A 13,880-nucleotide genomic window follows, 5' to 3' on the forward strand; every position below is an offset into this window, starting at 1 on the left:
CGCGACGAGCGACAAACGAAAATTATTAATTTATTACTTGGAAAAACGTTATGCTGTGAGGGTGTGCATGTGTGTGGCATGTGGCACGACAAGTGCTTGCAATTTGTGTGCGCCACAAAGTGTACGCACTTATCTGTTGCCGCACATTTTACTGTTATATCACAGCCACCCAAAGGTTAGGTAAACAGTAATTTTCAATAAATCAACATTTTATGCAACCGATGACAGTTGAGCAACATAGGGTTGTTACTTCGTGTGTGGTTTTTGGTGCTTTGGCAAGGTCAACTTTCATAGTTCTTGAAATCCACTATGCAGTGCCCAAAGAAGTAGGAGATTTTTAAATATTTTTTGGCAAGCGGAAAATGGGTGAAAAACTGATGTTTGAAATTTAAAGATACGACTTGGCCCTGGCCACTCACTATGTTCTTCTATAATACCAAATAAACAAAAATTAAATTCTATCGCTATCACTCAACATATTGGGAAAATAATATATCTGACTTTCTATTGATCTTTCAGCGATATATGCAAATAAAAGCCCGTCTTCCGCCTTTCTGTAAATGGAAATCACAGAACCGCATGTTTATGCATTTGTGTGTAAGTGCAAATTAACATGTTTAGTTGTGCTGAACACGGAAATACCGTCTGCCCGAAGCTAAAATTTCCACCATCAATGTACGACAACAAGCATTTGTACTATATTACTCTAGCCAGCTTTCATATCGCGAAGCTATTCCTTCCTATGCAGAAATATGTTTGCAATTTCAAGAAAAATGACACTTCATTCGGGTAAAAAAGTGCGATATTTATTGTGTGAAATACGAAATAGAATATTTTCTGAATTAAAAAGTAAAAAGATTGAAAAATAAATTAATTTCGATGGACTACGTAGTGAACCTTTCGCTTTTACAATTGGCAAATCGCACCTTTCGTGAGTCGAGAGAAACTCGCGATTGGAGCTGCTGGAACTGCATGGCTGTCGGTGGATGGGCAGCTCGGTTCAGGCGCTGCAGGCGATCCCCATATGGCTGATTCTCGTTGCTCGCACTTTCTGGGAAATACTTTGGCTGTACGTCGCTATTGTAACCGCCTTTTTCGCGGGGCTTGGGCGAACCGGGAAGTCTCTTCTTTGGTTTTTTCTTGGGCAGATTGCGCATCTTTGGAGGCTTTGGCGTCCGATGCACGTAGCCCTTGCCAAAGATCCAAGAAAATTTACCCTTACGCTCGCCAACAACGCAGCCACCGTACTGCACATTGGGATTGGGCGGATGTGGATACATGGTGGGCATGGCCCAGTCATTTTCATTATACTGCGTCTCCGTATTGGTCACATCGACCGTCTTCAGACGTTCCGGATGCATAAGGCCCGCTGGCGGCGTTACACCAAAATCAAATTCCGCCTCGCTGTCGGTGGTGTCTGAGAGGACCAGCTCGTTCTCACAGTGGGGCATGTTGCGCATGTGGCACTGGCGCTGTACCTCATCGACTAGCTGCTTCTTGTCAATGAAGCTACGGCAGAAGCACTGCATCACGGGCCTGTGGCACTTGCACTTGCTGAAGCCCATGTTCTTGAGGCAGCGCTTCATTTCCCTCACCTGCTTCAGAAGCGGATTCTTGACGATGCGGAACTGCACAGGCTTCATGTTCGCATAGGGATTGGCGGCACGCTTTAACGTATCCGGATCCTTCAGCGGACGCAGCGTAATAAGATACTCGTCGTTCTTTTTTTCAATATGCAGCGTCGGCACCTGCACCAGATCCTCTGGCTTCTGCTCCCTATCATGTGGTGCCAGTTTCTTATGCTTGTGATACGACATATACTTTGAGATTGGTATGCTATCCACGGGAAAGTCCTTCAGGAAGTAGCCCATCAACTCGCGAATGGAACGGCGTATCGCACCGGGACGCCAACCGGGCCGCTGAGCCAACGGATTGTGCGTCCACAACCAGCCCATGTGGGCGGGCACCTTGCGCTCGTCATCGTGACAGTGGACATGGCCTTGTCGTGGATGAGTGAGTGGCTCCATGGGTGCATAGACTCTAGACTTGACGTTCAACTTGTGCGCCATTTTGCGCCTCTTGCGCACTTTGGGCGCGCCACAGGGCTCTGACATTTTCGAGTTGGAATTACTGATTCGACGATTCTTTGTGACCTTGGCCAGTTTGCAGGCGTCTTCGCAGATTTCCTTAATTTTTGCATTTTTATCCGCTTCATCGCAGCCATCATCGAACAACTTCTTCATCTCCGTGAAGATACTGACCAAATTGGTTTGCTGTTTTTTCTGCGATCGCTTGGATGAGCTGGTACATGGCTGTGCACTTTTGCATTTCTTGATGCTCTGCTTTAGTGATTTATAATCATGGACAATCGTTTCGAACGCTTCCTCGGTCTTGACATCCGAGGCTTGGTTGTTGCAGGTCTTTGAACAGCCGCTGGAAGAGCCCAAATCCAAACTCTTTGATTCGCTGCCAATGTGCTGAAAGAAGTCGTCGAGTATGTCCTTTGCTGTCGCCGTCTCATCGTAATCCTTCTCCTCGAACTGGGGCAGCGGCTTGTAGCCGCAATGTGGACAGGCTGCAATCTTTGGCAGCCAGGACACATCCTCGTGGCACATGGGACACTCGTGTCCCCTTTTCATGCCCATCTGTTTCAATTCCGGCGCCGATGTCGGTGGGCACATTCGATTCGTGTTGCCCTCGCCCAAATGGGATCGCGCACTAAACGAGAACTGGCCGCCAGGTCCAGGGGATGCATCTATTTTTAAGCAGCCATCGTCCGATTTAGCGCAGGAGTAGATGTTATAGGGTCCTGCCACATCGATCAGTCGGGGCTTCAACTGGAACCGCTTGGAACTGTCAACTTATGACCAGGAGCGAATGCAGCTACTCACCTCGCCACCGGCCTCACATCTCAACCTGTTGTTGCTGGAAGTTCGACAAAAGGGAGACGCATCACCGGACTGTTCGTCAATGCCATAGAATCCCTGGCACGGATCGGAGGAGGTGGGAAAGCTTTGAGAGGTGTCCCCAAACATATCGCCACAACAGTCGTCTCCGCCATCGTCGTCGCTGTCGCTGCAAAGGTCCATGTCCGTGACCATTACTCTATTGAAATTCAGGCGCTATCGGCCCCAGGCTCCAGCCGTGGAGCTTACTTACTCATCGATGTTCTGACAACGCATGGTCATCGAAAGGCGTACCGTGCACATTCCCACAGTACAGCCTTTGCATGTCAGCTCCACTTCGGCGGTGTGGACGACCTCCTGGAATGTGTCAGTTATCCGGCGTATGACCGAGTCCGGCATGACATAGCATCCACGACCTGGGGGATCAAAACAAATTGCTCTAGTCAAAAGTGCTTGACAGGATGTAACCCGGCTAACATTTTCAATTATTCTAATTATTTTCGGATCCTAAGTGTCTTTTGTCTTATTATATGCTGGAAATCGATTTTTATCGATTATAAGGAAATTAAAGAGTGTAAGCTCCTGCTATTGAAGTGTTTCAATATATATAAAAATTTCTTATAGATAACCTATTTCTAGCCGAGATCGTCATGTTTATACGGACAATCAGTTCAACCTTAGAAGAGTATACTTCATATGGGACAATTTTGAATGGGAAAAGTGTATGCTAAAAGTGCGTTTCGATTTTCCGCTCACCGATCTCTTTCTTCATGTAGGAGACGACCAGAGTGATGCCCTCTGATAGCTCCTTGTCCAGACACTCGGCCAGCATTGAGAATCGTGCACTCGGCTCGCAGGGCATGCAGTTAACATTAATGCGATTGGCACACATGACCGGCTTGCAACCCTTGCATATGCTGGCAGTTATCTTTAACATATTGGGGCACTCAAAGTCCCGTCCGGGCATGTTCAGCTTCATGCAGATCATGTTCGCTGTGAAGCAGCGGAAAAACTCCTTCTTGGGCTTGGGCTTTTTCTTGCCCTTGGCCTTCGAAGGGCCACACTGTTCGTCGATTTCCTGGTTCAGATCTCTTTCAGCGTCCTTGGCCATTTGCAGTCGAAATGCTGGGCCGCAGCACATACCTTTGTCCTTTTTACCCTTTTTATTGCTGTCGGTATCCTTATCGTTAGGCTTCTGTCTTGTCGAACAGCGTATGTAGTTCTCCTTGTCCCTGTCCATCTCATTGGATGCCCAACAGCACGGCGCCTTTGCCATATCGAAATTGAACTTCAGCTACAATAATTATTGAATTTATAATTTAGCTATCTGCACGGTTAATTTCAAGATAAAATCACAAAAATAATTTCAATGCTATAAATTTTTATTCGCTCGAGCCTGGAAGCCTACGCGTTGAAATTTCAATAGAGTATAAGCAATACTGCCAAACAAAATGCTTTAACAAAGCAATAGATAAATATCAACGCACACTTTGATACTAATTTCTTGATTGATTAAATAAATTAAATTTAAATTAATTTTTTTTGCGTGAGTTTTCTTATTTATTTATTTGTTTATTTATTAACCAATGCTAGTAGGTTTCAGGTTATCTTCATTTAAGAAATATTATCTTAAATTGCTTACTAAATAGAAAATATGAAACTTAAAGAATTCTTTAAGCTTATGTTTAATGTTAATGCATTTCAGTTTGAAGGCTGTTATAAAGCTTGGACACATAGCTCTGTATGGCGGTAAGGGTTCAGCAAAGTTAAGGCAATGTGTGTTAAATTTAAAAAAAAACCATTCAATCCTTTTTTTTATAATAAAATTGAATCTGATATATATACGTTCTGTTATACAGAATCTGTATAATCAGGGCCTATGAGGTGTGTGTGTGAATGTGTGTGCGTGTGCGTCGTTTTGGAACGTCATATCTCCGCGCGGAGCTATGTCGTTTTGGAGCGTCATATCTCCGCGAGGAGTTATGTCGTTTTGGAACGTCATATCTCCGCGCGGAGGTATGTCGTTTTGGAACGTCATATCTCCGGGCGGAGCTATGTCGTTTTGGTGCGTCATATCTTCGCGAAGAGTTATGTCGGTTTGGAACGTCGTATCTCCGCGGGGAGTTGTGTCGTTTTGGAACGTCATATCTCCGCGCGGAGCTATGTCGTTTTGGAGCGTCATATCTCCGCGGGGAGTTATGTCGTTTTGGAAAGTCATATCTCCGCGCGGAGCAATGTCGTTTTGTAGCGTCATATCTCCGCGAGGAGTTATGTAGTTTTGGAACGTCATATCTCCGCGCGGAGTTATGTAGTTTTGGAACGTCATATATCCGCGCGGAGTTATGTCGTTTTGGAACGTCATATCTCCGCGCAGAGTTATGTCGTTTTGGAACGTCATATCTCCGCGAGGAGTTATGTCGTTTTGGAACGTCATATCTCCGCGCGGAGGTATGTCGTTTTGGAACGTCATATCTCCGCGGGGAGTTATGTCGTTTTGGAACGTCATATCTCCGCGCGGAGCTATGTTGTTTTGTAGCGTCATATCTCCGCGTGGAGCTATGTCGTTTTGGAACGTCATATCTTCGCGCGGCGCTATGTCGTTTTGGAACGTCATATCTCCGCGCGGAGCTATGTCGTTTTGGAGCGTCATATCTCCGCGGGGAGTTATGTCGTTTTGGAAAGTCATATCTCCGCGCGGAGCAATGTCGTTTTGTAGCGTCATATCTCCGCGAGGAGTTATGTAGTTTTGGAACGTCATATCTCCGCGCGGAGTTATGTAGTTTTGGAACGTCATATATCCGCGCGGAGTTATGTCGTTTTGGAACGTCATATCTCCGCGCAGAGTTATGTCGTTTTGGAACGTCATATCTCCGCGAGGAGTTATGTCGTTTTGGAACGTCATATCTCCGCGCGGAGGTATGTCGTTTTGGAACGTCATATCTCCGCGGGGAGTTATGTCGTTTTGGAACGTCATATCTCCGCGCGGAGCTATGTTGTTTTGTAGCGTCATATCTCCGCGTGGAGCTATGTCGTTTTGGAACGTCATATCTTCGCGCGGCGCTATGTCGTTTTGGAACGTCATATCTCCGCGCGGAGCTATGTCGTTTTGGAACGTCATATCTCCGCGGGGAGTTATGTCGTTTTGGAACGTCATATCTCCGCGCGGAGCTATGTTGTTTTGTAGCGTCATATCTCCGCGTGGAGCTATGTCGTTTTGGAACGTCATATCTCGGCGTGGAGTTATGTAGTTTTGGAACGTCATATCTCAGCGCGCAGTTATGTAGTTTTGGAACGTCATATCTCCGCGCGGAGGTATGTCGTTTTGGAACGTCATATCTCCGCGCGGAGTTATGTCGTTTTGGAACGTCATATCTTTGCGGGGAGTTATGTCGTTTTGGAACGTCATATCTCCGCGCGGAGTTATGTCGTTTTGGAACGTCATATCTCCGCGCGGAGTTATGTCGTTTTGGAACGTCATATCTCCGCGGGGAGTTATGTCGTTTTGGAACGTCATATCTCCACGCGGAGCTATGTCGTTTTGGAACGTCATATCTTCGCGAGGAGTTATGTCGGTTTGGAACGTCGTATCTCCGCGGGGAGTTGTGTCGTTTTGGAACGTCATATCTCCGCGCGGAGCTATGTCGTTTTGGAGCGTCATATCTCCGCGGGGAGTTATGTCGTTTTGGAAAGTCATATCTCCGCGCGGAGCAATGTCGTTTTGTAGCGTCATATCTCCGCGAGGAGTTATGTCGTTTTGGAACGTCATATCTCCGCGTGGAGTAATGTAGTTTTGGAACGTCATATCTCCGCGCGGAGTTATGTAGTTTTGGAACGTCATATCTCCGCTCGGAGTTATGTCGTTTTGGAACGTCATATCTCCGCGCAGAGTTATGTCGTTTTGGAACGTCATATCTCCGCGCGGATTTATGTCGTTTTGGAACGTCATATCTCCGCTCGGAGTTATGTCGTTTTGGAACGTCATATCTTCGCGCGGCGCTATGTCGTTTTGTAACGTCATATCTCCGCGCGGAGCTATGTCGTTTTGGAACGTCATATCTCCGCGCGGAGCTATGTCGTTTTGGAACGTCACATCTCCGCGGGGAGTTATGTCGTTTTGGAACGTCATATCTCCACGCGGAGCTATGTCGTTTTGGAGCGTCATATATCCGCGCGGAGTTATGTCGTTTTGGAACGTCATATCTCCGCAGGGAGTTATGTCGTTTTGGAACGTCATATCTCCGCGCGGAGCTATGTTGTTTTGTAGCGTCATATCTCCGCGTGGAGCTATGTCGTTTTGGAACATCATATCTCCGCGCGGATCTATTTATTTATTTTATTTATTAATGGTCGACAAAACGCGTGTCTTCCTCAGTATTCAAAAGATTGTTCAATAGAATTATATGCTAAAAGCCTAGTGGGGGAAAATTTTTCAGCCTGTCCGGCAAGCTATGCCCCTGCTCATAGCTGGGAATGGTCAGCGACTTCCCGAAGGTATCCTGAAAGCAGAGATTTTATTAGGGGTAGAGACAGTTCGGTAGAGAAAACGTGATGCAAACTATTATAATTTTTAATAGCACGCGAAAAGAATTGTGCATAGCGTAATCTGTTGTGCACGTAGATACTTAGTAATAAGGGGCGATAATTTCTGGTTGGTCTAGCCGGAACAAAGAATTGAAGACGCCCTAGCAGAAAAGGAGAATCTATGTCGCCAATAATCAACTTATGTAGAAGGACAACACCGAGAATTGTCCTACGGTTGGTTAACGACGGAAGGTTGAGAAGAAGCAGTCTGCTGGAGTAGGACGGCAACCGAAGATTAGGGTCCCAATTTAAACCTCGTAAGGCAAAAAGCAGAAATTGCTTCTGAACAGATTCAATACGATCCTGGCTGTTGATATACTGTGGAGACCAGATGCAAGAGCAGTATTCAAGGATATGGCGAACAAGAGATGTATATATGTATGTATATATGTATGTTTATATGTTTGTATGTATGTATGTATGTATGTATGTATGTATGTGCATGTGGATGTTATTGTATGAAAAATGCAGACTAAGAACATCGCGCTGTAAGAAAAATGTAGAAAAAATTGTTACTTCTATTTTTTGTTTATTCCTTAATATATTTTACATAAGTGATGCCAGTGTGTATATATGTATAAAAGACTCCATTAACTTAGTTACATGAGCTGCACACATTTCGTGCGGAACCACTATTTATTTACATTACTTCTGTCATCTAAGCTCAAGCAGTATACGAGCCAGATTTTAAAAATTTTTCGAGCATTACTTAAAATTTCAATTAGGTTCAGTTGCTCAACGCGTTTGCGTTGGTCCAGGGTTATAATTATAGAATGTACCAGATTCCAATTTGTTCGATTTGTGCCAGACACGTTTGCCTTGATGTGGATCGTACCCACCCCCGAATGTGCCGCCATCGTAACCACCTTTCAGTCTGCCCTTGGTCTTCTTCTCCGTTTTGGGTTTGTTGATCATCTTCGGTGGCTTTGGCTCCCGATGGACAAAGCCCTTTCCCATGATCCAGGGGAATCTGGCTTTCCGTTCACCGATCACACATCCACCGTACTGCACTAGGGCGCTGGCCGGATGTGGATACTGGGTGGGCATAGCCCAGTCATTTTCATTGTACTGGGTCTCGCAGTTAACCCGATCGGGCTTTCGGCGGCGTTCCGGCTTAACAACACCCGCCGGGGGTGTGACTCCAAACTCCAACTCATTATCACTGTCGCTCTCGCTGAGATCCGAGTAGACGAAGATGTCGCTAACGTCCCGCCAACCGCGATCCTCACTCAGCAGCTTAACTTCCTGTGCGACGATCTTTTGGTCAACGTGACTGCGACAGAAACAACTGGCTACCGGCTGATGGCAGCTGCACACGGGATAACCCTTTTCTTTGAGACTGATCTTTATGTTGCGCATGCCCGTGGCAATCGGATCCTTGATGATGCGAAAGACAACCGGCTTCATGTTCGCATACGGATTGGCGTCCACGGCCAGACTCTTGGCATCCTTAAGCGGACGCAGTGTGATGGTGTATTCGTCGTATTTCTTGGTTATGTGCAGTGTCGGATGCTGAATCAGGGGTTCCTCTTCAACGGGCTGGTCGGGGCTCTGGCGGCGACGGCGATAATGAAACCGTGAATTGCCAATCTTGTCCGCTGGATAGTCTCGCAGAAAATAGGCCATTAGCTGGCGTATGGACTTTTTGATGGCGCCAGGTTTCCAGCATCTATGACGTGCCAGCTCGCTCTCGGTCCACATCCACCCCATGTGACAGGGCACCCGGCCACTGCCGCGTGAGCAGGTATGGTGCGTGGAGGGCTGCCGCGAGTTGTCCTTACGTACTAGGAACGTATAGCTAGTTGGCGAGGATTGATAAGGTCGGATGAGTGTAGATTGAATGGTTCAACTGACTCACCGCTTAGATTTGGTGCGACGCTTGGCTTTTTTAACACATTTCGGTTTCCTTTTCTTGAGCGAATATGTTGTCTTGAGATCCTTGAGTGCACATCTCATAGCAGTTGATTGGCGGCGACGACCCTTTTTTTTGGCCTTGCTTGCGATTGCTTCGCAATCCTTTAACAGTTTCTCAGTCAACTGCTTGGGGGTCTTTTTGTCGCTGTAAGCATCATGCATGTCTGTAAAGATTTTAACCAGCTGATTGCGCCGCTGCGACGGCGTTGAAGCCGTCTTCTTTAGCGTCCGGACCTGCTCCTGCGATTGGGACTGCGGCTGCGACTTGACCTTTGTGGTGCTGCTTTTGCTGAGCATCTGATCGCACAACTCCTGGATGCGGCAACGCGTGCAGACGCGACTCGACCTGCAGGTGCAGTCCTTGGAGCTCTTTGGTATGCTGTCGTAGCTGTTATGCTTCCGCTGACTGTTCTCCTCGCTGCCCAGCCGAGCTCTGAGCATATGATTGCGCAGGACCTCCGCTGCGGTGGCCGACTCATCGAACGGCTCCTCGCTGGGCTTGTCCATCTCAAAGCGTTTGTAGCCGCAATACGGGCAGGCGGCCACCTTAGGCAACCAGGTGATATTTGCATGGCACACGGGGCAGAGCAGCGGGGGCGTATACTTGGTGGTCATCAATTCCGGTTGCTTGATGACTGGACAGACCCCCAGCGTGTGTTTCCGTGCTACCTCCAGCGTTTTCAGCTGCTCAGGTGTGAAGGCCGATTCAAATATGGATGGCGGTTGCTTCTGTTGGTCATCCCATTCCGAGAGCCAGCCATCACTGGAGTTAAATGTGCCGCTGTCGCTGCTAGAGGGATATTTCGGACATTTGCAGCGCCTGGAACGATCGTGACCAGACGGCGGCGTGGGCACACGCACCTTATCAATATCCAAATCGATCAGCAGCTTTTTCAGTAGCTTACGCTCGCGGTCCTTGGTCGGATCGAGCTCGGGCGGTGGCTTTACGCCACGCACAACACAACCACATTCCTCGCCAGCTGGCTGGCTCTTCTTGTGCATGCAGCTAAAGGGTGCGCCGGCATGCGTCATAAGACGCTCGTCGGTGATGCAAGAAGTCGCCGCGCATCTGCCGGAGCGACCCAGCGTGAAGATGACGTCCCGCGGATTGACAGACTTATCCAGCGGCCGGCAGACATCGTAACAACCAAAGGGGAGCAATCTGGTGCTAAAAGACAACACCATTTAAATCTGTAAGAGAGCTCTAGTCGGATGTATCCGTCTAGGAGACACCGTATAGCATCGAGATGCCTTTACGAACATTCTAGCTATATTTTGGTAACAAAAAGGAATTCGAACGTGTCTTCATGCTAAAGCGCAGCCTGTCTTTAAAAATTGAGAAATTGGGCTTTAGCTGTTATAGCTTCCGTTTTATGTTTAGAAGACCAATTCTAGAAACCGATTTGATCTTTACAACTGAAATGGGGAATATAACAGAAAATGAAAAACATGTTCTGTCATGCCATACAGACAAACAGACGGGCAAGATTAAGTGGATTCAGCCTAAATCTCAGTGCAATTCATGCACATTTATTTTCTGTTACTACTTACTCCAGATCCGGATCGGTAGAGCTGAACTTGATGTTAATGTCTACGGTAGCTACGCGCTTCTTGTTCTTCTGCAACTCGACGCTGATAACCTCATTCACCGAGAATGTGGGATCCGCCAGCTGGCGCAGCACTGGAGGCGAAAGCCTGCAGTTGCCACAGCCGTACATCTGCTCACCCTCGCACATGGTCACGCAGATGCCCTTGGTGGTCAGTGAACCAACTAGCTCACAGGGACTGGCCACGAACTCGCCCAGCGCCTTTAAGGGAAAGCATTGGATAAACAGTCGGTTCTGTGGCAGGTCAACAAATTCGTTAAACAGTCGAACGCTGTAGGTGAATGGGTTCTCCTCCCCTTCGCGTGGGCGTCGACTAGAATTCAGCAAAATAATATCGAACGAATAGGACTGCTTTAGTGGTTCCATAATTATCAACTATATGTGCATATATGCATATGCATTCAAAATAATGCTTCAATTGGTTTTCGTTTTTGATTGGTGTTCGGCTAATTGACAATTTGTCCGCAATTTGGCAATCTCGCAATTTGTGTTTACAATTTGGTAAAATATTTAGAAAATTTTCATTCATGTAAAATTTTTGTTTAGAAAAACCGATGTTGTTAAATAAATAAAATGGAATGAATAATAAAATTAACTTGATATGATACAACTGTCTGTATTTTAGAGAGCTTGCTGGGTTTAAGAAAAACAAAAAGCTTCCTTTTTTTGGATATTAAATAAACTGCATTTATCTTTAATGTAGTGTGCTTTCAATCTTTTCACCCGCGACTATGGAAATTTGGCCTATCATCAGTTTCAACCTAATTTTCAAAATTCATTATCTGAACTTATTTGACACGCCTTCGCAAACTTGGCCGCTATTGAGTCGAAAATGCGGGTCTATAAAAGTATGTTTTTTATTCGGCCGCGAGATTCTTACCACACATACACGATGCATATTCAACATATTTTAAAATCGAAGTGGGCGTTTATTTAGTGGAAAGTTAATATCTACAAAAATTCCACGGGCAAGGCCGGGTAATACCCGCTAGTGTATCTATATGTTGGCAAGGTGTTAAGTAATCGTTGTTTTAAGAATTTATTTCGAGGTCTTAGCGTCCAAAATTAAAAATATAATGAGTGTAATTCCAAAAATCCTATGATAAATACTCGATCAATAATCAATGCCAAGATGTGAGTAAAGTATAGCTTGTTAACGGTTAAACCGAAACAGCGTCTTTTGAGAACAAGAAATTTAGAATTACATTCGATTACAATCATCCCGAGCCATCAGGTTTCTTTTGCGTTTCTCGAAGTCATCAACAACAGTTCTTTTAAAGTTATTCGTAATGCCATTGATCTCTTTATCGATCAAGTTCTTTTTTTTTATTTGTTTTGGCGGGGCTCCCTCTGGCTTGAGGCGCCCCCTTCTCAGCAATAAGTCGATGACTATCTATAGAGTTCTGGCCGCCGTTCATATTCCAGTTGTCACGGACACATATTTGCTGCTTGTGTTCCTCATCCCATTCCGACACTTGTAACGCCTGGAAAGCTCGTGCTCACACGAGCTAGGTACACACAGCTTGTCATTCTTCAGATGGATAAGGAGCTTCTCTAGCAGCTTACAATCGCGTCCTTTGATCTGATCGACCTCTGGCACAACCACATTCCCTGCCAGTCGGCTGGCTCTTTTTATGAATGCAGCTAAAGGGTGCGCCGACATGCGTCATAAAACGCTCATCGATGATGCAGGAAGTCGCCGGGCATTTTTCTGAGCGTCCCAGTGTGAAGATGAAGTCACGCGGATTTATGGACTTGTCCAACGGACGGCAGAAATCGTAACACCCAACGGGCAACATTTGGCTGCTAAAAGAGAATCCCATATAAAAGAATAAGAGTACTTTAGTCGGGAGAACCCATCAAAGAGATACCCTGAACCCCGCGTCGACTTTATTTTTGATGCTCTAATAATAATTTTGATGCATGTTAATAATAAAGCGCAAGAAGAACTTAGCTTTAAAAATGGAGAATTTAAGAAAGATACCCAGCAAAAAAATACCACATTTTCCTTCTGCATATGGTATTTTTGAGTTCTGAAATATATATTTTTATGGGGTCGGAGATGCCTCCTTCTACTTGGCAGAACAACATTATACTCTTTTTGGCAGCAGCTACTTACTCTAGATCCGGATCAGCAGAGCTGAACTTAATATTAAGTTCTAATTGAGCTATGTGCGTTTTGTCTTTCTGCAAGTCGACACTCAGAACCTCATTCACCGGGAATGTGGAATGCGCTAGCTGGCGCAGCATTTGCGTCGATGGCTTGCAATTGCCACAGCCGAATATCTGGCCATGCTCGTACACGTTCACGCGGATGCCCTCGGTGGTCAGTGCACCAATTAGTTCGCAGGGACTGGCGACGAACTTGCCCAGCGCCTTTAAGGGAAAGCATTGGGCAAACAGACGATTCTCAGGCAGTTCGACAAATTCCCCTAATAGGCGGACGCTGTAGGTGAATGGGTTCTCCTCCCCTTCGAGTGGGCGTCGACTTGATTTTAGCAGAATAACATCGAACGAGTAAGATAGCTTAAGTGGTACCATTATTATCAATTATATGCCTTAATATGAGTTTCGTCAATTGGTTTTGGTTTTTGATTAGGTTTTCGGCTAATCGGCAATATGTATGCAATTTGGCAATGTTTGTTTATAATTTGGTAAAATATTTAGAACATTTTCATTCATGTTAAATTTGAAATTGATCTGTTGCTAAATAGAAATTAAACGAACTGAATGATAACAATAACTGGATACTAAACAACTGCCTCTGTTCTGGAGAGCTTACTAAGTTTAATAAAACACATTTGAGGGTACACACGACTAATATACCCTGCACCTTCAACTGCCAATATATATTTACCTATTTAATGGGCAA

At 45.8% G+C, this 13,880-nt stretch overlaps 3 protein-coding genes across 4 annotated transcripts; all 3 read right to left on the minus strand.

Annotated features, from left to right (window-relative positions):
• Positions 1-784: 784 nt before the first annotated feature.
• Ppi1 (Protein phosphatase 1c interacting protein 1) lies at positions 785-4,330 on the minus strand. Its single transcript, XM_002056120.4, has 4 exons — positions 3,663-4,330; positions 3,160-3,322; positions 2,892-3,075; positions 785-2,837 (listed from the first exon to the last, which is right to left on the minus strand). Exons 1-4 carry the CDS (start codon positions 4,180-4,182, stop codon positions 885-887), a joined length of 2,820 nt encoding a protein of 939 aa, XP_002056156.3. The 5' UTR covers positions 4,183-4,330; the 3' UTR covers positions 785-884.
• Positions 4,331-8,010: 3,680 nt separating this feature from the next.
• Positions 8,011-11,580, minus strand: LOC6633175 (uncharacterized). The gene is made up of 3 exons (XM_002056121.4): positions 10,953-11,580; positions 9,346-10,569; positions 8,011-9,285 (listed from the first exon to the last, which is right to left on the minus strand). The coding sequence occupies exons 1-3, from the start codon at positions 11,372-11,374 to the stop codon at positions 8,223-8,225; spliced, it is 2,709 nt and encodes a 902-aa protein (XP_002056157.2). The 5' UTR covers positions 11,375-11,580; the 3' UTR covers positions 8,011-8,222.
• Positions 11,581-12,028: 448 nt separating this feature from the next.
• Positions 12,029-13,747, minus strand: LOC26530496 (uncharacterized). Of its 2 annotated transcripts, none has more exons than XM_015170761.3 (2): positions 13,128-13,747; positions 12,029-12,811 (listed from the first exon to the last, which is right to left on the minus strand). In XM_015170761.3, the coding sequence occupies exons 1-2, from the start codon at positions 13,547-13,549 to the stop codon at positions 12,571-12,573; spliced, it is 663 nt and encodes a 220-aa protein (XP_015026247.1). In that variant the 5' UTR covers positions 13,550-13,747; the 3' UTR covers positions 12,029-12,570. The 2 variants fall into 2 exon arrangements, with proteins under 2 accessions (XP_015026247.1, XP_015026246.1); XM_015170760.3 differs by having other exon boundaries at positions 12,029-12,814.
• Between the last annotated feature and the right edge of the window lie 133 nt (positions 13,748-13,880).

The sequence above is a fragment of the Drosophila virilis genome, chromosome 2, assembly GCF_030788295.1.
Source record: "Drosophila virilis strain 15010-1051.87 chromosome 2, Dvir_AGI_RSII-ME, whole genome shotgun sequence".
NCBI classification, from domain to species: domain Eukaryota; kingdom Metazoa; phylum Arthropoda; class Insecta; order Diptera; family Drosophilidae; genus Drosophila; species Drosophila virilis.